At 35.1% G+C, this 25869-nt stretch overlaps 1 protein-coding gene across 1 annotated transcript; it reads right to left on the reverse strand.

Annotated features, from left to right (window-relative positions):
- Positions 1 to 1972: 1972 nt before the first annotated feature.
- LOC103606385 (zinc finger transcription factor Trps1-like) lies at positions 1973 to 11743 on the reverse strand. Its single transcript, XM_008590988.1, has 2 exons — positions 11618 to 11743; positions 1973 to 8548 (listed from the first exon to the last, which is right to left on the reverse strand). Exon 2 carries the CDS (start codon positions 8237 to 8239, stop codon positions 7487 to 7489), a length of 753 nt encoding a protein of 250 aa, XP_008589210.1. The 5' UTR covers positions 8240 to 8548; positions 11618 to 11743; the 3' UTR covers positions 1973 to 7486.
- Between the last annotated feature and the right edge of the window lie 14126 nt (positions 11744 to 25869).

Consider the following 25869-nt stretch of genomic DNA (forward strand, 5'->3'; position numbering starts at 1 on the left):
TAGAAAACTAGAAATAAAGTTTCAGTAGAAAAATTATTTTTGTTTTAAGAAATGCTTAAAATTATTCATTAATATGATCAACTATAACATGAAAAAGCCCCTCCCTCCCTCCCTATCTACTGCTATGCTTTGTTTTTCTATCCCTGTTATTTTCGCTCTAACACTATGACATGGAGAGGGATATAAGGGTATCTTGGGCACTAGGGGACACTGATTTTAGCTAGTTTTAATAGTTTTTGACATTTCTTTGCTCATGAAAGGGTAAATTTGTTCATGTTTAGAAGCTGACGACGGCAACACAACTGTACTTGGGATTACAAAGATGAAGAATAAAAGTACAAAGTAATTTGCAGTATGCTTATAAAAATGGGGGTTTTTTTCTTCTGTGCAAATGTTTTTAGTCTGAAGCCAATGTGGCTCTGAAGGAATCAGGCAGGTGCTGCAACCGCGATTCTCTGGGTTTTCCTGGTAGAGCTGGAGACAAAACCCAGAGGAACCAAAAGCAACCTCAGCCCTTTGCCCAATATCCTCCCTACCAGTTATCAGAGTTCACTAGTGTTCAAGCTCCAGGGCTCTCACTCTGACAGTCCAGGGAATTTATTCTAAACAAGGGTTTTGTTTGGCTTTTGCAGTATTTAAAAAAAAAATAGCTACTAACATTTAAAAATTCGGAGATTTCATATAAAATTCCCGTTGTCTGATCTTCTTTGAAAACTGAACATCTGGGAACACAAGTCAGCATTGTCCCCTGCTAATATTCTTACAGCCAAGGAAAGACTCCCCTTCATACACGGAAAGGAGCTCTCCAGCTCCGAGTCTCCACCCAGCCAGCTTCCTGCAGGCAGGCCCCTTGCCTGCTTATCTGCACAACCCTGCTCCTGACCCTTGTCTCCCCTCGCAGAGATGGGAGACTGAGAGGTGGGAGACGAGTCCAGAGCTGACCCACTCCCTTCTCTACTCTCGAACAATGGTAAATAGCCGACAGCTGCATATTTCTCCTTTAATGGCATTCTGACAGTCCTGGGTGAGAACACAGTGTACTCAACCTTATCTAAGAAGTGGCCCCTGATGGAAGAATCAAATACTATATACGGGAAAGGAATCCCATTAAGTGTTATTACTACACCCTTATCTAGAGAACGTTGCCTCCAGCTGTGAAGCAAGCTCATTACCACTACAGGAGCCCCTCAAAGAGTCTCTATTCTTTTGTTTTCAACACAGGAGAAAGGAAAGGAGGGTAAAGAAAAAAAAAAAAAAAAAAAAACTAAATAAAAGAATTTGTTCCTTAATTTGAGTTCACAAAAATGAGAAGTGATGATTGCAAAAGGAGGGTAGATACTAATTATTTTGAAAGTTTCAAAACAAATAATCTGAAGCAATCAACTATTTTTAAACTTTATGTCCTGTCTTTTTGTGTTTTTCTTTCTGGTTAAAAACACGCAGGTGAGTCTTCTCGTGTCCTCTTCCTGTCTGGATTTCATTTGCCTCTTCCCTCTTTCAAAATCAGCCTTCAGAAACCTTGCTCTGATTAATTCCACTTTGAGCAAACAAGAAAGGTATTCACATCATATTCCTGTGAGTGTACGGAACTGAATCAAAGTTAAATTTCGTAAGCAAGAATTTTTGTGAATTGTAACATAATCATTACCCAGTACTCAACACTCAATACTTGATACTCAATAAATGTTTTTGAAATAAGTACAATTTTTATTGTTAATCTTCCTAAAGAAACTAGTATAATTTTTTTACACAAAATCTATCAATAGAGATTGATTGGTTAAAGAAAAAAAGAAAAGCAAAACAAAACAAGTTGAGAGAATCCAGGTTTTATCAATCTTAGAAAAATTTTAAAAATGGTGATTTTAATTTCACCATCTCAGTTCACGAGAGCCTGTCTATATGATACAATGGTCTGTATTTCCTATTGCTCCATGGTGAAAGTGAATCCATATAAACCATACCAACGCCGTTATGTATAACTGGTGGTAAAACTTTATTATTCAAGTTTAGATGTAACAGACATCTTTGCTGCCTGAAGATTGTTTGCATAAGAAATACACCAAAAACATGTTTGTGAGTAGAAATGAACATGCACTATGAAAACAAAATAAAATAAAACAACAACAAAAAATTCCATGTGTTGTAAGAACAGAACTATTATAGCCAACATTCTACTATTCAAATCAGGACTACAAATTGAATTCTTTTTCTTAGCAACATGAAATCATTCCATATGAAAGACATTTTCTGCTGGTGAATATTGCTGTAAATTAATTTTACATTGGCATTTTGAGATGTTTCCCACCCCAATCCCTCCCCCCAAATTACCCATGTTGTCAAAGAGTTCACCTGAAGGAATTTGGCATTTGTTACTCTGATATTTGCCTTGTTGGTAGCCAATAAGAAACTATGGTTTTTATCAGCCTTAAGTTTTGCCTCTTCATAGTCAACACTGTAGGCTGTCTAGTTACTATATTTACAGCTCATCTTAAACAAAATTGACCCCAACCTTTCCTGGCCATTGGGAACTGAGAGTTTAACCCCCTTGGCCACATATAATAATATTTGGCACTCCCACGGTGCCTTTCAACCAAGGATCTCAAAGTGCTTTACAAACAAGTACTACATTACCATTATTATTATTATTATTAATATTATTATTATTATTAACATATTTTTCCATTTTACAGCTGAGGAACCTGAGGCACAAAAAAGAAAAAGTGATTTGCTGCAGTTCATATATTGAAAAAACAACCAAGAGTAAAACCAGGATCCAGTTTTGGGACTTATGGGTCTTAAAGGATCATTTTCTCTGGGGAAGGCTAAACATTATTTCTATCATGAATTTACTTTTGCTTTTCTCTGGTGGAGGACAGAGTGAGGCTTACAGCTCTACCTTTCCTTTCAGGAGAACAACACATGAGCATACGTTATCCAGTTTCTATGTGTGGATTACTGTTGAATTTCACATTTTCTTCATCCTTGACTTGATACACTCTGCCTTAGCATCTTCCAGAGGTTCTAATTACTGCAAGTGACCGGGGATGCTTTCTAAACAACTGTACTACTATCAGGAACATGTGAGCCTGCTGTCTATGAAACAGCAATGGAAAACCAAAAGGAAGTGCTCGGCGAAGCTATGCCTCTCCCCTTGGCCAAGTCTTTCTTTGGGAAAATAACACTGCCCTCCAAAGTCTGGACAAGTGTCTTTCTATTCTCTTCTCATTTACAGTTGCCTGCTGAGAGAATTCCACCCAACAGCACTTACTTTTGGCTAGCATAGTTTCATGTTCAGGTTGCATTTCAATTGCTCAGTTTTCTCCTGTGTCTAGGACATCAGCAAGCTTTCACCTCCTTGCTCACCAAAGATGCCTTGAGTTTTTCTGCCATGACCCTCAACCCAAAGATAGGTAGCTGTGAGCTCATCTAAACTTTAGGCAGAAGGCTGGCATATAGCACAGAAACAGAACACCAGCTTCTTGACTCCCAACTTTTCACTGCTCAATGGCAGACACTCCCCTTCTAGAAATGTGTTCATGTTCATGGACTAAATAGGCAGGCAGTTCACAGGCCTCAAGACAGGTCACTTTGTGATGTTTCGTAGCCACTCAGAAGGAGGCTAATAATTATTTTAATAGCAGTATTGATGCTCTTTCAATTTATTAAGAAAAAATGCATTTCCTCAGGAATTTAAAAATATATATATACATTTAATATTTTTGGAGCTGTATTTGCATTGGATCATAATAGATCATGTGCACATGTGCAATCATAAACGTTATGTGCTACCACAGGCTTCAACGAAGAGCTGTTAAAGATAATCACTTTTTTCTTCTCATTTATATTACCTTTGAAAAGAATCCCCATGCTTGTTTGCTAAAATCTACCTTTACTAAAAGAGAACAGTTTAGAACAGAACATCACTATCTTAAAAGTTGATTTTTTTAAAGAACATCTCAATATGTCATGTAGAGAGAATTGGGCACACTCTTTTCCTGTTGAACTAATGTATTAACGTGGAGAGCTCCATCTTTTTCTCATCTACTTAGAGTCGTGTAGTGTCTCTCTCAATCCATAACATTCCGAGAGGTGGGCTGGCTCTAGATGGTGTTTCTATCCCAAACAACAGTACGGATATAGGGGAGTTATGATGAGAGAAAGCGTTGGAAAAGGGGCAGGGGCAGTGAGAATGCATGAGCTGGTCCTGGCCTAAAGTCTGAGACAAAGCTCAATTTAGAATATTGACAAGTCATCTAAAAAGACCTACAGGTTTTAATGGCATACAATTTTGGCCGGCATATACTTTTCATCACAGGGGAAGCCTTTTCCAAGAGGGAAAATTCCTAAATCATCACGAAAGTCTTAAAAAAAAAAGGTTAAGTACCTAAATAGCTCATTTAAAAATCACAATTTAAGATAAAATGATTTAGAAATCTTAAAAGAAAAAAAAAAAAAGCCCTTTTGTTATAATGTTTTTTGAGAGATGGAACAAAGGCTTTTAATAAGTCAAAAAATAAGTATTTTAGTGTTATGATAAATTTTCATCTTTTTAAAAAGCCCAACATCTTCTCCTTCAAAATATGTATAATAATGAAAACAAAAATGAAAATAAAGTAATCAATAATAAAGGAGTATGGAATAAGATCTATCATGTCAATGCTATCTAAGAATATTCTACCAAAAGTAGACTGACCATAAATATTCCAAGAATAGTGATATGTATTTTCCAATGCTAGTCATTACTACGTCTGTCTGAGAAAAAAAATTAAATTAAAAAAAAGGCATACATGCCAAAAAATGAATAACCTGTGTCTGAAACACTGAAGAAATTGCTTAAGAAATAGTTTTGTCCACAAAGTAATACCTGTAATATTGCCCAAGTTAACCAGGTTTCTGGTATTTTGCTGATTTGAGCATTCCACATATTATTTAGCTTGAGGATTGCCACTGTGCATTTTATTATTCTTTTTACTAAGAAAATTAAATATTGTTGTTTGGGAAATCTCCTCTCTTTTTTAGATCTTTAATCATCACCTTTCAGGTCTGCCTATATATTTTGAGATGCATCCATCAAAATTCCTAAGAAGCATAAATTAAATCACATAATTTGAATGTCAGCATTCCTCATTCCACCTCTTTATTTCAGTTTATGTGAATATTAGAGCTACGCGACAGGTGAGATCAGAATAGGGCCCTTTTTTAACAGTGAAACTGAAGCAGAGGACTTAGTCCTGATTTCTTTCTCTCGCTTTTTCTTTTTCTTTTTTTTTTTTTAAGTGAAAACGAAAATGCAAGAATGGAAATGACAACACAACATCGGAGACACTTTTAACGTCATTCACTACAACAGTCACGAACTGGTGGAACTCTACCTGCCATCCAACTTTAAGAAACAAAACCCGAAGAAAACAAAACAATGCAAAGCAACCGCAAATGAATGTAAAAATGGAGTGCGAATGCGACTACAGAATGCGATAAAAACATCAGTGCTGCAGATTCCAGCAACACTTATCAAAATAATTTCTGAAATGCTTCCTCTGAAACATAGACAAAGCAATAAAAAGAGGATATATGTTTATCATCTTAAGCATAACAATGTGAGTTAAGAGCTTAAAAAGCTTAAAAATAAAAAAAAAAGTACTTGGAATGAATAGTGCTACCCTTTTTTCCTAAGTAGGCATAAAAATATTTTCATTTCCTTCTTGTTTTCCATACCATTATATCAAGAACTTTCATTTGTTTCATGTTACCGTTTACAACTTGAATGCACACACACACACACACGCACACACGCACACACACACAAAGATATCTACTGCAATAGAAATAGTTGCTTCATTACCTTGTTTGCTACATTTGCAAATGTAAACAGCTAGGCAGAGCCAGAACTGACTCCAATGCATGATGGAATATCTTTGTTGCATACGTACACTGTAGAAAATAATTATTCAATATGTCAGGCACCATTATTTGAAATGTAATACATTAATATTTACTAGAAAAATAAGTTTTTTTTTTCCTATTTGTTCTCCCAACTTCTTTAATGAAATAAGTTAATCTGACAGTGCATCCAGTAGCTTGTAATATCTTCTACATCTCCGTGGCAAAAAATAAACTACTGGTTGGGACAATATAATGCAAATTATTAAAGTCAGTCCTTGTACATACATCCTTGTAGCAAGCATTGAGGCTCGACTAACAGCACCTTTAACCAATTATTTAATGTTCAGTTATTTAGCCCTATTTCCCTGAGCAGTTATGCTGAGGAGCTTTCCCTTCATGGATAGTTTTTTACAAAGCCTTAAGTATTAAAAGTACTATGAAGACAATCTTCTAAGAATCCTATTTAATGCTACTTAACTAAACCTGTATAAATCTAATGAAGGGATTGACTGGTACATATACCAACTGTCAGTCTGTGGTAACGTAACCTTAGACGCTGCCTGACCACAAAGTTTGGAAATTATATTTAACCAAAAGAAAATAAATAAATACAGCAGGTTACCTTGTGGAGAAATATGTGTTCTAAACAAATTAAACCCATGATTTGACATTTGTATCCATCTAGTTTTTTAAACGGAGGGGATTCCTTTAATCATAATGTACCAAGTGAGATTAGTGACCAACAGGAGGCTTAAAAAACAAATCCAAACTGGTTCATCACATACAAGAAAGAAATAGCTGGCTAAAATAAAATTACTACGAAAGCATCGAGGACATTGTTTTTTTTTTTAAATGGATATTTATATTTGGGCAAAATGAACCTAAACTGCAAACAAAAGGACTATTGAGTATTTGAACATCTAAAGGACAAAAATATCAGAGAGGGTGTGCATGTGTATGTACAGGCAGGGCTGGCCAAAAACATTGTGCCACCATCTGTCATGTTTCTTGCTGCTCTCTCACCAAGCTTAACCACAGCTCACATTTCTAGGTTGAAATCTGAAACATGGTCAACGAGAGGAGACCGATTGGAGAGGGCACCATTTTCCTTCTATTGTCCTGGAGATTCCCTTTCTCCTCGTCTGCTTAGGATTTCATGATCCTTCAAAATTTAGGCAACAATTTATAGGTTTTTCAACAAATGGGCCAATGGCCAGCCCAATACTGTTAAGTATAATATGTAAACCCTTTCAAATTCTAGACAGTTTTTATCTCTTTCTTTACAAAGACAGTAATTATAGTCTGGTGGTATTTCTTATGGATCGTTTCCCCAGGACACATTAGCCAAGAAGGTTTTGACTTACTAGGTTTTAAAAAATGATTGTTTACCATCTTCCATTCTTTCTCATTGACCATTTGTCTCACTTATTAATCTTGGTAACCTACTCATCAAAAGAAAGAATAATAAAAGAAGGGAATTTCATGTTGGATAAGGCAGGCTCTATGAAGTATTTTTTTTAATAGGTCTTCATAAGACATTACAAGCTATTGAATTCCCATCAAGAAAACCTATTTCTATTTAATTGTGCTAAGTGCTAAGGTTTTACTCTTTAGGTTTTCCATTTTTTTCCGCTTGTGCATTGTTCCTATGCAGGCCCCTCTGGATATGTGTTGTGAAGTCATATTTGTCCGTGCAAAGATGCTGGCATATGCTGCACTGGAAAGGTCCACTGTCACCGTGGCAACTCATATGCAAAGCATACATCACTTCATCCAGAAAGACAATGCCACAGTGCACACATTTTGTTGAAAGTTCATCTTGAGTACTTCTATCAACTTTCTCTGTTTTTACTACATTCAAGGGACCTTCATTTTTTACATTTGGTGGTGCCTTGGTTTTCTCCTTGGAGGCACCATTTGCAGTTGGCCCAGGTCTGGAATGCTTGATCGCCAAATCTAGAGGAATGTCATTGTCTGATCCAACAGCTGAAAAATGAGGAGGCAGATTGAAGGTGGGATAAGGCACATAGTTTTGGCAAGGATTTGGTAGGCCAGGCACATGACTCAAGTAGTGCGGATTCCCAGGAACAGAGAGCTTATATTTACTCCAGAACCGCAGCCAATCAGCTTCACTCTGGAAGTCATTATGTACAAAGGGAAGTCCAAAAAGTGGGTACTGGTACTTTTCGATGGGGCTGCCTGGGGGTGAATAATTTGGGTGTTTGGTGGGTCTCATGTACTTTTCTATGGGACTGCCTCTCTCAGAACTTCCTTTCCCTTCAGATACGGATGAACTATTTCCTGGATCTCCAGTACTTTCCTGAGGACTTTTTATCTGAATGTGCAAAGGTTGCATCCTTTTGTGAATATCCAGAGTTTGGCTGACCAGGACTGGCTGCTGAGCAGAATGGCTTTTAGTCAATGAACCCTGGGCTTCGTATTTACTTAGGCTCGGGAGTGGAATTTCTCTCTGGTGACTTTCAGTTAAATGATCTTCCGACCTCCTCTCTAATGGGCTTCCATTGACCTGCTCCTCACTGCTACCCCTCTGCTGTTTGTTGAGCTGCTCAGCCTGCAGTGCCTCTGGGTTAAGGCGCTTTCTTGTTCTTCTCCTAATAATCTGCTCACCGTTGTTTTGTTTAATGATGTTTAAAGGCCTGGGAGTCTGCAGAGAACACACATGATATATAAAAGGAAAAACATTAAAAAATACATTAAAATGCATTAAACATTCCTCACAAATATAAACCATGCTTAAGTTCAAAGCAAGGATAGGCTTTATGCTATAGATTTACTAAATCTTCCCCTCTTGCCCTAAGGAGGATCAGAGGAAGTAACCAAAGTGCACTGTATTTCAGCCTAATGAAATCATGTCTATCTTTGCAGGGTGGACTGAAAACTTTAATCTACTTGAAAACAGCCTTTCAAAACTCAACCGATTTTGTGATCGCATCCCTTAGTGATAAAACTGTGTAGAAAGTGACTTGAAGAAATGTGATTTTTCTGAAATCTTTTCAATGATTGAGTTGTGCACTAAAATGTCAACATAGTAACATGCAAGGTATGAATTGAATGACAACAGTGGAAAAATTATGCATTGCTATGGACTGAATGGTGTTGCTCCCAAATTCATATGGTGAAGCCATCACCCTGGTGTAACTGATCTGGAGATATGGTCTGTCTGTAGGAGGTAATTAAGGGTAAATGAGTTCATAAGTGTGGGGCCCTCGTCTAATAGGACTGTGGCTTTATAGGAAAAGGAAAAGAGAGAGATTTCTGTCTACCATGTGAGGACACAGTGCAAAGGCAGCTGTCTAAGAAAGAGAGCCCTCACCAGAACCCAACCATGCTGGCACCCTAATCTCGGACTTCCAGCCTCCAGAACTGTGAGAAAATAAATTTCTGTTGTGTTGAGTCACCCAATCTATAGCATTTTGTTACAGCAGCCTCAGCCAACGAATACATGTATCCTTCCAAATAACTGTACATATAAATACAAAATATTAATATCAGAGCATAAATAATCAAATGCAAACACAAGATTGTGAGGAAAGATATCAGGTAACCAAAGCCATATCAGAAGGATTTTTTTCCTTTTACTTTTATTTCTCTTCCTTTAGTAATATTTTATATTCACTACAGAAGATTTTACTAAATAGGAAAAGGATTAATTTTGTGTTGAAAAATCTAAACTCATTTGTAGCCTTGGTTCAAATATCCAATCTGTCACTCTACTCTCTTGAATGCTGACTTTCATTCAGCTTAAGTATTTTATTCAGCTTAAACATTACATGATTGGTATTAATGCATATATTCAGCAGGTGTTTATGTCATATGAATAAAACACATAGATGAGACTGTAATAAAAACTTTACTTGCAGTAAGAGCTCTAACTTTGATTTATAAAATCAAAAGAAGTTTAATAAATTAATGCATATTTACAGATTAAAACATTAGAAGAATCTTTAAATGAGCTAAAGTCTGATTTTTCTAAGAGTATTAAAATCAGGAAATAATTTCTACATAAAAAAGGAATATAAACAACATGTAATTTGTGAATTTCTAGAAAGGATGAACCTTAATGCAAGGGACTACCTTCTATATATTAAACAAAATACAAATATAAATCCTGTTTGGAACATTTCTGTTGTCACAAAGGTATTTTGAAGGAAAGAAAAATAATACATTTGTTATTGACAATTCAATTACTAGTTTTGGACTGAAAATACCACATAGCTTGGATATGCCATGTGCATTTATTTTGTTTAGAATGTTCAGGTTTACAAAACGTTCCTATTAATATTGTAAAAAATTTAGTATTTAATGTATACTATAAAGAAACTTAAAATTTGTATTAATGACTGTCATAACGTTTGTGGCAGTTTTTGAAATAAAATATGAGCACAACCTTTATGTATTTCAATTTATGGTTTTAAAAATCTCAAAACTGAAAACATCTTGCCTCCAGAGACATGAATACTAAAATAATTTTTAGAAAATAGTTTAGTTTATATCACAATGATTAAATTATCCTAACCTGGCAGAGCAGTAGTTTAATTAATTCTTGGCCTATGATTGGCCAAAGTTCAACTAAAATCATTAATGTCAGTATTCATTAAATGGAAGCTTACTGCTGTGCTTAAGTAGTGAAAGTTAAAAAAAAAGTACGGTGGTACGTGGTAGTGGTGGGTGATCTTTCTACTAGCTACATGCTAATAACTAGGGTTTTTATAGTTTACTACCAATTAGTATTGTTGGCAGCATGTATTTTTTTTTAAAAAAGGGTACTTCTAATGGTCCATTTATGAGGATGTTTTGTCTAAAATTGTATTCCCTGTAGCTGTAATCTATTCACTGGCTTGTGCTAAGAGCTATGGTAAAATGCCAAACAAAATGAAAAAGGCACCGGGAAATTTTAGATTTCTGTTTACTAAATGGAGTATTCCTATTTTAAAGTCAGCTCTTGTCAGCACATAAACTTTCTAATCTTAAAAAAAAAAAGTCCTCAGGAAGTCAAATGCATATTCAGATGGAGGATTTGTGAGTTTAAATTTTATTACAGAATTTTATCTAAAATCTGGGGAAAAGTAATTCAAAGGACCTGAGTGAGCCAGAGCCAGCTGGAGATTTTAAAACACAAAGCACCTTTGCACTTTACCCTGATGTGTGTGCAATTCAGGACCTCAAATGTCTCGCCCAGATAGTTATTGGAAACACCCCAGAAATTCACGTGACGTTCTTGGTCTAGTTCAGAACTCTGCTTCTGAATGCCCGGTCTCCTCCAGCCCCCAAAGCAGCCAAGATGATAGTACTTGCAAATTCCAAAGGTAAACTGGAAAATAAGCATTCTTTCCTTGCCCTCTCTTTTATACTGCACATAAGTGCATCCTTTTTTTTAAAAAAAACTTTTTGTGTATGTTTAAAACTTTTTGGAAGGTTTCTGCCTTCTACCTAAATAAATTCCATCAAATTCTGATAATCATTAGTTCGACTATCTGTTAAGTGAAGTTCCCAGAGATCAATCATTTTCCTCTTTTACATCAAAAGAAGCATAATGCATTACTAATGATCTCAAACGTATCTCCCCATAACATCTAAGCCTGTTTCACCATAAATCACATGTGAACGCAAAGTGACTGTATTCACCAACCCTGCGGGGGCAGGCACTGCAAGCCAGGGAGGAGGCAGCGCTGCTCTACAAAGATTTTCCTGAAACGGTGGAATGAGTTCTTACCGAGTGAAGCTTCTGGTAGAGGCCACACGCGTTGCATACGTATCCGCCATTTGCATTCTTTCGCCAGAGAGAGGTCTTTGTGGTCAGGCAATTGGCACAAAAAACACCCGAGCCTCTGCGCCTCTGAAACCGAAAAAAAACCAAGGTCAGAGGTGAGTCACATGATCAGCGGAGTTAGACCAAATCAACCCAGGAGTTTTGTCTTTAGACTTGCAACAATGACAGTATAAAACCACACTGCCCATAATGAGGTCAGGTTCAATTGTGTTTAATAGGCACCACTGATTTTCATTATAATTAACCCTACAGTGATGGATGAGGTGTGTGGAACACCAAAGGCTTTTCACAGAAACAGCTTTAACTTTTTGAACTTTGCATTTTGTGCCTTTAATGATGGCTCCTAAATGCTGAACCCTAAAATATACCTTTTAAAAGTGTCAAAACAAAAGTCAAAAAGACAGAACACAGCAATATGTTTAATATACTTTGGAAAAGGAGGACATGCTACCTGAGCTTTAATATATAATCAAGCTTGAAATAAATGCAGCATGTAAACCATTCAACATTAAACCTGATTTGTGTCTTTTTGGACGTTATTAATGTAAGTATTAAGAGAACATACGACACTCAATTCTGGTCTTTCGTTTGCAATTGTAAAATATGAAAGAGTAACTTCGATTTCCCAATCTTCACTCCCTAAAGCTGAGACAACCAGTAGAGAAGTACAGTCTAATGAGAACCCTTATGAATTGCCTGCTTAAGCCAGACAATGTAGTCCCATCAATGGCTATTTATTTATTTTATTTGACTCAGACTTGAAAATCACAATCGTTTCCGAATACAAATTGATTTTAGTGGCCTGAATTCTGTAATCACCAGATTCGAAAATAATCTAAGAATATTTAAAAGTAGATAATTGGTATTGCTTGTGTTCCATTCTTGCTATCAAGTAATGATTCCATTAAACTTCTCATTTAAACAAAAGTCAGGCTGTGTTTGCAGGCACAAATACTAACAGGCAGGAAATGGAATTCTCTTGCTGCATAAAAAGACAGCCTGAATTGCAGCTCAGCTCTCCATTCTCTAGGAAGCAAAGCTTTTAATGATAAAATATGCATGGTAGATAAGGAGTGGAAAAAGTCTTGCTGGAACCCAATTTTATTATAAATTAAATATTACAAATGCTGTAAGTCAAAATTTCAGGGATTCATAAAATTTAGGCAATTTATTTAACTCGAGTCCATACTGTAGAAGAGTGGTATCCCTGCCAAGAAAATACAATGGTTATAATTGTACTCTGATACATTTCAAATGGAAAGCTTTCTGCAGACATAATTTTGGCTTCAAGACTGGAACACTTTCTTGGCATTGAAAGGGCATTTGATTCATCGGGTGTTTCACAATGTATCACTAAAAAGACCTGGTGAGCAGCCAGTTCCCTATAGGGTAATTTTTCCATCCAGATGCAAGTGCTATCAGAGGCCCTCGTCAGCTAAACTAATTATGATCTTGCAATTGCTGATGCCTGCTCACTCTAACATTCGACATCCTCCATTAATCATCAATACAAGGAAAATGAATGAAACGTAAAGAAATGAGGGCTGGTAAGCTGCACAGCCATAAAAATCTGAAATGAGAGCAATAACTTAACAAGATTGAGGGAATGTTTTTAGTGAGCACAAAGTCAGTCTAACAATTGCCCTTTTAAACCAAGAACACGATTTCATTAGTGTAGCAGGTTGTGCTACTTTAGGTGATGTAATAAAAAGCTAGTTTTTCACAAAGATAATCTCTGGCTCCCCTTTTTCTCCCCTACCCCCCAAGTCAGAACCAGGAATGCATCTCAAGTTTCTAAATCTCAATAACAGCAATGTCAAATGTTGGGGGTCAGTCCACAAGTCCCAGTTGGGACCTACTGCAAAAGTAGACTGCTTCCTTCTGAAAATCAATAAACCATTAGAGGTTGTGTTTACCAAACATTCTAGGGCCTCATTTGTCCAAAGTAAGCTGGAGAGCCCAGGTAAGTTATAATTGTGAAACTTTCCTGGGGCCATCCTGTCATTCTCCTAGATCTAAATAACAAGTTTGGCAAATAAGCACCAACTTGGTCCACATAAAGGCAATGTAAATGTCCATTTGTAATCTAGCCCACATATATGGCTGAGACTCAAATTTGAAGGTGCAACCATTCACTCCAGCCCGCTTTTCTTTCCTTATGCCCTGGGTGCTTGACACAACATGCTAAAGTGGGTGTCATGCTGATTTCAGTGAGCTTTTCAACCCTTGCACAATTTGGTGCTTAATTCTTTTGCAGAGAAAATGCCCTTCATTAGTTAGAGGGAAAATCCTGAAATTACAGCACTGGTTCCCACAGGTGTATCTTGCTTAAGCAGCGCTTACACTCCCATACAGGTTGCTGTATTTTAGGAAAACCATACCTCATCTTAAATACATCAGGAGTACTTTGAATTCACTTACTTAGAATCAGTATAGTGTGGAGGTTAGTAATTGGATTTAGGATTCAGACTACTTGTGTTTAAAACCTGTCTCTGCCATTTGCTAGGTGCAACTTTGAGCAAGTTATCTAACTTCTCAATGCTTAAATTACCCCCATCTTTATAGTGTGTGCTATTGTGAATATTATGTAAATTAACAGATGCAATTAAAACAGTGCCAGAGATGTAGTAAATGCTCAGTAAGTTAGCTATTTGTTAAGGAGATTCAGTAATGATCCCTTTTGTATGAGGAAAACTTTTTTTTAGTTTTGTTTTTATCCACTTAATCTCGTTATTGAACATTTGGGATGTGCTTAAACATATAGTTGGATATTCTCAAATGTATTTCATTTGTACCAATCTTATCAAATATGAGAATGGAAAGTTGAGTCAGAGTGAAATATCTAGGTGTTCACACCTAGAATTTAATAGGCGAATGCTTGCTTGGGGGTGGAGAGTGGGAGGTAAGTGAGAAATATTTCACACATGAAGTTACCTCCCATCTAAACAAATTTAGCACTTTGGTTAGCCTTGTAGAAGCTTATACTTGACACACTTGAAATTCTGGAAGCAGCAGAGAATGTGAGAGAAGTGGACAGTGTCCCTACCTGTGTGATCACAGAACCACATCTCTCTAACTACAGCACAGATGAGCGCTCTGGCCTGGTCACACTGTGTAGTACAATGTAAATTGGCTAGCCACGCGAACACATTTCCTTTGAAGTTTTCAACATCCTCAGACCAATCAAGTGCAGAGAAGCAATCTGTTACCAAAGGAAGGCAGAGTAGAAGCCTCCCCTGCCCCATTTTTTAAAAAAACAAGCTTGGCTTTAACTTAAAGAAAAGCATTAAAAGCCTTATTTCATTCACAGTTTATCATGCATGATGGAGTTTTAAAATATTTTGTCATGCGCCTTTATGCTATGCTTGTTAAAGACAGAAATCATGTCTCCTAATGGTCTTAGAATATTTTAAGTAATAAGCACCTAGTGCTCCGTCTTAAGAGGCTAAACATTAAGTTAAAAATAATCTTGCCTACTATTATTATTTTTATCACTAGTATTCACTCCTGCTTTTGGAAAACAGTGTTTTTTTTTAATTTTTTTATTTTTTAAAATCCCTTCTAAATGTCTTCCATTCAGGTTGACAAATTTATCTGGAGTTAGGCAGAGATTGCTGATGATGTCATAGAACATAAAATCAAGAAAATTGTCCAATCCTATATTCCACACTTATTTTTGAGAAACAGCTGATGCCAGGTATTTGCAAGGTGCTGGTGTTACTAGGTCAGATAGAACTCCAGTTCCCCTTATCTGTATCATTGTACTCAAACATTGCGATGGTTCTTTATGTGTATATGTATGTTTAAATAATAAGGTTCTACTTTACCTACAAGCTGTTTTTAAGAGATAATAATAATTTGTACCTCTGTGACCTTGTGAAGAAAAGGGAGTCTACATAAAAGTCAGCTCAACTGAAATTTCTACAGAAAAAAAATTCTGAAAGTGACAATTCAATGAAATGTCTTTTTTTTTTAAACTTCACGTTTTAATAGTTGGACTACCAAGTTTAAGTTGTATTTGTGTAGCTGGCATGCTATTTCTGTTGGCTGGTAATTTCCTATGTGAAAAAGGAAGGATGACGGTAGGAACAGTTAACTGCAAGGAATTTTGAGGCCAGTGATTGGGCCCCTTAAGAGCTTTTCAATGATAATGACTGAGACAGGTTCAGATCACCCGTTTCTTTTCCATATTTCAGATGTATTATTTGTATAACCACAATACTGATTTTCACAACAGTAATGTAGGTGAAGAATTTGGACAATCATCCATGCCAGGATTTGAAATAGAAAATGATGCACTTATTTTTAATAAAAGAATATATACCCTTTAAATTCAACATTTTTTTTTTTTTTTGCTTTGGAGTTTACTAAGAAGTATAGTGACAAAATAACTATTTAAAATAAAAGAAAACAAAATATCTTTAGTCTTTAGGTTCATAGCTAATTACTGCATGAGTGTCACCACAGTTAAATATTTCCTCAAAGGTTCTGATCCAAGTTTTGCTTTGAGGGGCTAAATTCTTAGTTATACATCACTCTGGGCTGAATCTTGACACATGTGTTGGTAAACTCAGATGTAACTTAAGAAAAAAAATGAAAAAAAAATGTTTAACTCAACTGTCTTTATTGCTTATTTTATTTTTTTATTTGAAGATCAGCCAAAACCAAAAATTTTAAGGTTTTCAAATTTCATTATTAACAAAGAACTGATTTCATCTGATTAAAAGAAGGTAAATTTGATTGAATTATTTATTCAAGTGGCTTAACATTTAGAGACATTGATATTCATCTCTAAGATATTAAAACTTTCCATTGTTGAAGGATTTTGTGCAGCAATGATCATTTATAATAGTTTTCGATGAATAAGAACCATACTGAAACCATGTAATTATATAACAAGCCTTGATAGGCAGAGTATTTACTCACATTTTTTATGGTTTGGTATCTTAGCCATTTTAAATCGAATCAATCTGAAATTTGATATATGTGCTATTAGTCTGATGTACCTCAAACATTTTTAACTCTTTCAATATTTTGCGTGTTTATTCGATTATATTAAGAATCCTTTGCAAACTTCATTTCAGAGAAATGCGCAGATGGCTATATTAGAACCTTCTGGTACAATTTTGCAGTAATAAGATCTCAGTGATAAATTTAATACAATTCAGTTCTGGGAATAACTATTGAGTGTCTACCATGTATGTGCCTGGCACTGTGCTAGAAGCTGGGGGTTACTCTAATGCATAAGACAAACATGGTCTATAATCCTGCCGAGCTTCCAGTAGAATCTGCTAAAAACATACTAAGTGTGAAGTTAAGGTGACATAAACGGAGATTGTTCATGAACATTGACAGTTTAAGTAATGTAAATTATATGGAAACTTTTCTGAAGAAAGCAAAGCATTTCCCATAAATACATCTCACTTAAAGGCTGAAAGTTACCTAATCAGAGGGCTTACCCTCTGCACTTCTTTATAAAAATGCGTACAGTCCATTCATTTCAGAAACAAGTTAACACTTGTTTATTATCCCATTAGTAATAACGTCCTATCAATAACATTGCTTTATTAACCACCAAAAGAGTTAAATAACGTGTTTTGACTGTCAGACATATCGTAGACATTCCATCATTGTTGAATAAATGATGAATATTATTTTAGTCTCATCAATACTATTCACCACTAAGAGACACAGAAGCCACATCGTTCTACACTTTACCCCAAAACAGAATTAACTGGCTATTGATTACACATCAGTAGACCCCACAGAATATGCAGAATGCAGCCGCTAAAAGAACTTAAAAATAGACAGTGGCTTGCAATGAACACCTTTAGATAAATAGCCAGAATTTCACCAGAAGCACAGGCTGGCCAATAGTTTAGCAAGAGCAAGGGGAAGAAAGAACTCTGCCAACAGAATGCAACAGTTACCGATATCCTGGCTGACTTTGGTTCCAAATACAATTGCGAAGAATGAGTTGAAATGTGCTGAATGGCAAGTCTATGCCTGCTTTAAATCAGCCCTCTTTGCCCTCAGATTTCTTGCCAGAAAACCGAAGAGACTCTACAAGGTTCAGCCAAACACCCATCTTATAATCACCTATCTCAGAGCTTGGAAACAAAACCTGTTTACCCTGCTTATTAAATTCACTTCCTCAACACATCAGCAATGATAATGGAGACCAGTGTAAACTAAATTGACATCCCTGGCTAGGAGCAATGGAACAACTTCTATTCCAGGACATGAGGCAACACATATTCTAGTAATCATACATTGTACCTGGGTACTAATGCACCTACGACTTATCCCACTGGCAAGTCACTGCACAGGGAATTTCCCAATATATCAGATAATGCTAGTGTGCTAAACACATTAGCTCCATCTCTTCTGAGATGTAGCTAGGGATTCTTGGAGTGGGATAGCAGAAAATCAAGATTTCCCAGTGTACATCCCTCACTCTAAATTATTCATACAGATTCTTCAAAACTTTAGATTTTAGAAATTTATTACACAGGTATAAAACCCATTACACAGGTCTGAAGACTGATCTCTCTTCTTTACCTTACGCCATGCTTGGTAAATGGACAAAACACCCAATGTCATACACAAATTACCTAACAGAATCAGGACCGGAAAAATCCAGATCTTTGGAGTTCTAACCCACACTGTTTCTGTAATAACTTTCTGCCTTTACGGCAAGTATGCATTTGGACAGCTAAAAATACGGTTGAAAATTTATGTCCACACTGTCTTTTTCATTCCACATGAAAGTCATTATTGTCAAAAGAACTCCTCAGTGCTCACTGTTTCTATTTCTGCCACCATGTATTTGTTTTCACCTTTCCTTCAGGTACACCAATGATTGGAAACATGCTCTACATACAGGGTGCTTTCTTCTAGGTCAGGGCCAAAATCTGACACAAAAATGAAAAAAAAAGAGGCTTTTTGGAGGCACTGATAAACAATTTTAGCACCTCCTAAGCAAACTTCAGCTTGAGAATTCAATAATTGATTCTTTCAATAAATCCATTGCATATTTTATTTATACAATATAGTTAGTAAACACATTTATTATGGGAATAACTCACATTATAAAAAATAAAAAATTCAGTGATAGAGACTTATTCCAGAAAAAGCATAAAGCCCAAAGGTCTCAGCCTTTGAACATTTAAATAGAAAGGCAAATGTGGCTATTTTATGTATTATCCATGTAGGGCTGCTTTATAATATATAATGATGATGATGGTTATTTTGGGAAAACCCTCCCAGAAAATAAACAATAATAGTCAATAATTCATTACATATCAGCTAATAGGTAATATTTAGTCCATGAAGTGATACCACTATCTTCAAGGCAGTTATATTCCTCGATGGTTCCTAACGTTCTTGGGAGTTGTGAACTTTTTTGATAAAATTTGTCACTCTCCCCGGAAAAAAATAAACGTGTAAAATATTTTACAGTAATATCAGGATCACAAATGTATCCAAAGATTTAGTATGAATCTGAGTGCCCATGGATCCCAAGGTTGAGAACTCCTGACATATTATTTCAGTTTAGATTTAAAGTGAATCATTAGGTATTATTATTCTCCTTTTACTGATAAGGTTAAAAAACTGAGAATCATTCTTTGACTTATCTAGCATTAAAAAATACATCTTGGTCTCAAGAACTGGCAAAGTCAGGATCATATCCTAAAATGCATTTTTTGAATCAATTATCTAGCATAATCCTCTTGTTTGAGCATTTTTTGTCCCCCCTTCTTTAATAATCACCATTGTACATCTAATATGTGCAAGATAATTTATTATCAGCTTAATCTTATCATCTGGCATCTTCAAAATGATCCTAAGAGGCAAGTATTATTTTTACTATTCCCTCCACTTTACAGATGAGAAAACTGAGGTTTAGAAATATTTTCCAATTGCTAAACAGTAAGCTAAGAAACAAACCCTAAGATAGTTCTCCCTCAATTCAGAACCATAGTGCTTAACCATGTTTCAGGACTTATTTATTACTAAAGAGACGATTGGGGAATTTTTACCAAAAATATTTCATCACAGTCTGGCTTTGAAGAACCCTTATCTCTTCAAACCACCCTATAACAGCTGACTGAAATTATGCAAGTTTTTAGGTACCAGAAAGAAATGACTCATCTTTGATCAGATATGGCAATGAGCTGTTTTGAGGTTGACAGATAACAGTCACAGCCAGAGGAACAGAGCATTTGGCTGATGGAGAGGCAGTGGCGGGGAGGGGGATGGGTGCGGTACATGTGTTTTGATGGGGCCGGGTCAAAAAAAAAAAAAGAAGTATGTGAAATCAGCCTCTGCTTAAAAGCGGAAGTTGGTGACACCACTGACAGAGCTCTTCATAACGCCTGAGAGCCAGAGGGAAGTAGGATCTCAGTTTGCTTTTGCTAGAAATGCAGCGGGAAAGATGGTGCTGGGGATTTGAAATGTTCTGTAAACACACAAGTTCAGGTAACAATTTACTAGATTTACTTTACAGATTTGCATATTCACAGGCAAATGCCTTTTTCAATGTTTGGTATCACTGTTATTCGAGATAAAATACTGCTAATTCTGAAAGATGAAGTTATTTTACCAAATTCCTTAAGATTCAGATAATATGAAAATATTTATAATTATTTCTCCTTAAACACTCGCCCATTATTATATATAAAAGAATATGCTCTTCATCTACCTGTGGAGGGTACGTCAAAAGGTTTGTGGAAAAACAGAATTGAAAGATAATACAAATCTTTCCATGAACTTTTCGAAGTATGCTCAAACTTTTCATGTGTGATACTGTTTCCATTTCATCACAGAACAGCAAAGACAAAAATATTCTGAACTCTAAACACTTTTAACAAGCTATCAAGTCGAGAGGACAGGGTACAAATGAGATGTTAAAACATAGCATTTAGTTTGCTCAGTAAAGAAATGTTAACTTCTGCTTATTTCCACCTAAACAACAACAAAAACTTATAGAAATACAAGAGTTATGTAGGCAGAGGCTCAAAACAATTAAAAACTATATTTAAAAATGCAAATGTGTCAACAACAAGGAAACCCTGATACCAAGTAGGCAATTTGGACTAGATACACGACAGACTACACTGAGAGTACTTCTGGTACCTTTTCATTCTCTATGACTTTTAAATACACAGGGAGAAAGAAAAAACAACAAGTAAGGAATATAAACATGGATTTCATTTAACTTTTGGATCTATAAAGTATTTTTAAATATTATCTCATCTTATTCAATTTTGTATTTTCTCGGTACACATACGATGGTAGGTTATTTAAAGACACCTTTCTAATGGCTAAAGTAAACACCTAAAACACCTAGTCTGTTATGTCGTTCAAATGGAAGATGTGCCTTTAAATGAGAGCTCTGTGACGGCTATAGGTAAAACAGGACATGAGCAGATTCATTACAGAAGTACTGTGCAGAGAGAAAAATCTAAGCTGATTTTTAATGTTTCAATAACATGATTTTTAAAAGACAACTTGAAATTAGGAATTTCCTTAACAGTAATGATGTAATTTTGTAACAACTGAAATCTTTCACGGGAAAACTGCTTCTTCAATAACTCAGCCAGTCAATTACACAGGAAAGTCCTGTAATAGGCTCCCCCTTCACCGTCAAATAGCTCACGTACACGACTTCCTTTTCAATTACCAACTTGTCTGCAGTACCATCTGTAAAAACGAACGCATACCTTATGCTGCCAGTTTTGCTTTTGCACGTCCATTAGTGGGACTGGCTGCAGCTGCTCAAGAAGAAAGCAGTGATTGTCTTTGTTTTATACATTTATTCCCCCTTCGGCCTTACATATTAGCTCAAGATCATACATTGTCTTGGGTAGGGAACTGTGCTCCATAGCCTTACTTGCACCCGGTTCTCTCTGTGATCTGGAGTTTATTCATCACACTGTATCACATACCAAAGCAGTAACTCCCCCATCACATCAGGCACTCTCAAGACTACCCTCAGTCATCTGTACCAGAAGGAACAGTTAAAATAATTTCGTACTGTGACATTTTGTGCATCGAGCAGAGTATCAGGAAACCAATATTGAGACCTAGCAGCACAACTTGAGACACAAAACTCCTGGTGAGTGAAATTTTATTTCACAAGAGGGGCTCTGAAAGTATAACACAGTAACTTTTCAAAAACTTTATTTTCCCCTGTCTCATGTTTATATTCTTTTTTCTGTTGGTATTATTTTTTTCCCTAGCAAACATTATTAAATCGTTTGCAATCTCTGTGGAAGATGTAAAAACACTATATAGAAATTAAAAACACTATATAAGAAATTAAACATGATTAATATTTTGAAGTGATCTGCCTTAAGGAAATAACACTTCTCCTGATTGTGAATACAGATTTTAAAAAAGAAAAGTAAAAACAATCACCAAGCTCTTAAAATAAAAATACTTCAAAAAGAGATTCATAGAGAAGCTGAAATTTAAAGCACATAAAAGAAATAAAAAGACAAACAAAAAAATGGCTTAGTTACGAAATCCTGTGCTATTCCATATTTACAAATTTACCCAAATATATCAAAACTCTTCATCAAAGAGGTACTTTGTTGTCAGTGTGTAAGCTTAGCTTTTGGAACATTAGAGTGCCAGTTTTGCCTCAGCTTTTCAGTTACTGAATTGTGTTAAATCACCAAATGGCCCTACTTTCTCAGCCTTTAGACATAGGAAACAGAGTGCTGGCATCCAATTATTTACATATGCAAGTCACTCTGGGGCACTGGAGGCTTCTGAAGGAAGGACCTATTTTTCTTTTAATCTTTAATATTATCAGTGTGTTGGACATAGTAGGCATGTAATTAATGAAAACTTCATTGAACTGACCTCTATCAGAACAGTGAATACTGCTAATTTTAGTAAACAGTCATAACTTTAAAATATATGTGTATATGTTTGTGTACACATATAAACATGCTGTGACTGAAGGATAATACTTCAAGAATAATTTTATTCATAAAATATAAATGGCAGTTATCATCACAGAAAATAGAACTTAGATTGAAAATAGTTTCACTTTTGTGAAATAAAAAAGAAAATTAATAAATTCTGGACTACATTTTTATTCTATGAGAGGAGAGAAAAGAAACAGGCCTTGTTTGCTTCAGCTTCCGAGCAATTTGCAGAACTTGTTGTTGGTGTAATGTATTTGTGTATGTATATATGTGTATATAAACACACATAAACATATATATGAGGGTACTTCAAAAAGTAGGTAGAAAAATAGAACTAAAAGATAATACAAATATTTTCATCTTTTTCAAGTACCCTCCTATATGAATACCTGTTTCCTCTCTTCTCTCTCTTGATCTTTCCCCTATTTTCTCTTTTTGACTGTGTTCCAAAAGATTTCATTACATAAATCAGTTTAGTGGTGACTTTTTCACTTTCGTGAAATTCATGAGTCTATAAAAGTTACATATTTCTCACTCAAAAGCTAAGTGGAAATTTGAAGAAGGAATCAGTACCCTTTGGAATTTTCTAGAACATAAAGGAATGCTTTGTAAATCATGTCCCCTTATAGATTACATACATAAAATATAACAATGGATAGGTATTTCATAAATTACACATAAAGTTGATTGGCTTAGATTTATATAGATCCAGACTTATAAACCTTTGCACAAGAATTAATTTGGGGTGCTAGCTGCAAATATATATACATAAATAATATTCCATTTGGAGTTTGACATTCTATTTTATAAATATATATGCATGTATATATACTTAAATACACATACACGCACACAAACATACATTTAAAATATGTACATTCATATATACACATTTCCTTCTCAAAAAAACTGGCTTCAAGGTTCTCTAGTTTAATACATTGAAATAACTCAGGGGCTGATGATCTTATATTTTAAAATGTCACCTTTTTTAAAAAAATGAAAAGTTATACTTCTTTCCTAAGTGGCTAGATCTGACTTAAGTCATACTTCTTTTTCTAGCTATTGTCTAAGATTTTATTGAATTAAATTGCATATATAGACACATATACACACACTATACATTAGTGTCTCCATGAGTATATTTCTTTGGCAAATAAAACTGGAAATAGCCACCTTCCTTTAAATTCATCCCAAATGAAGGCAGAAATTCAAAAATAAACAGAATGGACTGGCTGGTACTAGATTGGTGAAATTCAAAGCAATTCACATGAGAAAGAATTTAGGTAAAGAAAAGTGTGCCTTAAACATAAAAGTTATAACTTTTAAAAAAGAAGAAAATCACCATTAGCCGAGGTTTAGCTAATTAGTTGATCTAATGCAGGGCTTTTATGTGTGTAGGTTTACAAATTTCAGAAAATGACCAAATTATTCCACTTATATCATTAACTTGACCCCTTCCTGGATTTGACCTTCCTAATAGATTTGTTTTATAAGATATGACATCGTGAACAGCTGTGCTATTCTTCCTTGAACTTAACTTTTTTTTTTTTTTTTAAGGGTGAAAATAGACTGGATTTACTAAAGCATGTGTATTCTTTGGTAACAGTGGGGGAAGGGAGGGATCAGAAATGGAAAAACTAATGCGAGTTCCTATCTGGGCAAGTCATTTTAAAACTCAGAGAAGACACTGAAGTATTATAAACATTTATGGCCAGTTAAAGAAATGATATAGCTTATAAATAAGCTATATTTATAAATATCGCCATGAATTGAGTTCATTAATATAAACAGGTATAATTATTAAAATGTGGAAGCAATACATTTTAGTGTTCTGATCTGCAAACTCCTAACCACTGAATGAATGCTGTTATATGCCCATTGCAAATCGCAGTATGTTTAGTCTGGTTAGTAAGTCTTTCCCCGGGTTTTTACTTTTGAAAACTCAATATAAATCAGGATTAAGTTAGACAATTTCAGGGGAAAACATTCTCTAAGTTTCTTTAACATTCTCCAATGTAACCTAAAAATACCTCTAGATAGATAATATTTAATGTAGCAACTAAATTATAAGTAGTTTGATTTAATCTAAATTCAGGTTTTAGTCAGAATTCTCTTAATGGTAAAAAGCAACACTGGATTTATAGATGGAGTGTGAAGGGAGAAAAAATGTTTAACAGTCATGGTTTTTACCCCTACTCAATTCAGTACTAAGTTTAATCTTGTAGAGGTAGTTACATTTAAGTGTTATTTTTTTTCTACGTTGGCTCCACAAAGCTTCTTGACTTATAATGCAAGAAAGTACTTTAGATAACTAATAAATTTTAGTACAGTACTAAAAGCACATATGAATGGTATTCTTAATTTCAATTACACTTTTAATACATTAATTATCTGTTTATCTGATCACTGCTTCTGATAGGTCCGCCATTGTTCAAAGACCCAAGCGCACTATTCTTTTTACAGGACGTGGAGGTATTTGGGGAAAAGAAAAAAAAAAAAAAAAAATCAGACAACTCCGTTTCTAGTGTCTTGGGCATAATTGTTACCTTTCTCCTTTTCAACTTTAAAAGAAAGCAGGGTCTATTTTGCTCAGGGCAGCTGTTTAAAGTTCCTGCTGTCAGAATCTTTTCAACCTGAAGTAGATTTAGAATTATTTGAAAATGATTATTCTATCACTCTACGCCTTCTACTGCTGTCAATAATTGAGCATGCACAATGTCCATACATAGCACAATAATTAACTCAGGGGCATGCATTCAGACTCACCTTTGTGTGTATGTATACACATAAACATATACAGGGGAACTCAAAAAGGTCACGGAAAAATGGAATTAAAATCTTTCCATAAACTTTTTGAAGTACCCTCGTGTTTTACATGGGTGATTTTAAATGGTTTAAGAAAAAGATTTAGACAAATTTTTTATGGAGAATTTAATATTGGTAGTCTGAGATACAATAACAATTATTAAAATATTTGGCTTTATAGATCTGAAATTCAAATTTCAAAACAAATTCTGAAAACAATATTCACTTAAAACAGAGAGATTTCTGGTGGTTGACCCATTCTTTTACTTTATTTTACTATTCAATATGCTATTGAAATATAATCCCTGAATATTAGCAGAGAGGTTTTGCTTTAATAGTCTAACAAAATAATTTACACTAAACTATTGTAACACTGGCAAAATCCTTATGTTTTGAGAAAACTCTGTTTATCACTTAGTTAAGGTCCATAAAATAAACTAAAATCAATAT

Source organism: Galeopterus variegatus, unplaced genomic scaffold (genome assembly GCF_000696425.1).
Source record: "Galeopterus variegatus unplaced genomic scaffold, G_variegatus-3.0.2 Scaffold6543, whole genome shotgun sequence".
NCBI lineage: Eukaryota > Metazoa > Chordata > Mammalia > Dermoptera > Cynocephalidae > Galeopterus > Galeopterus variegatus.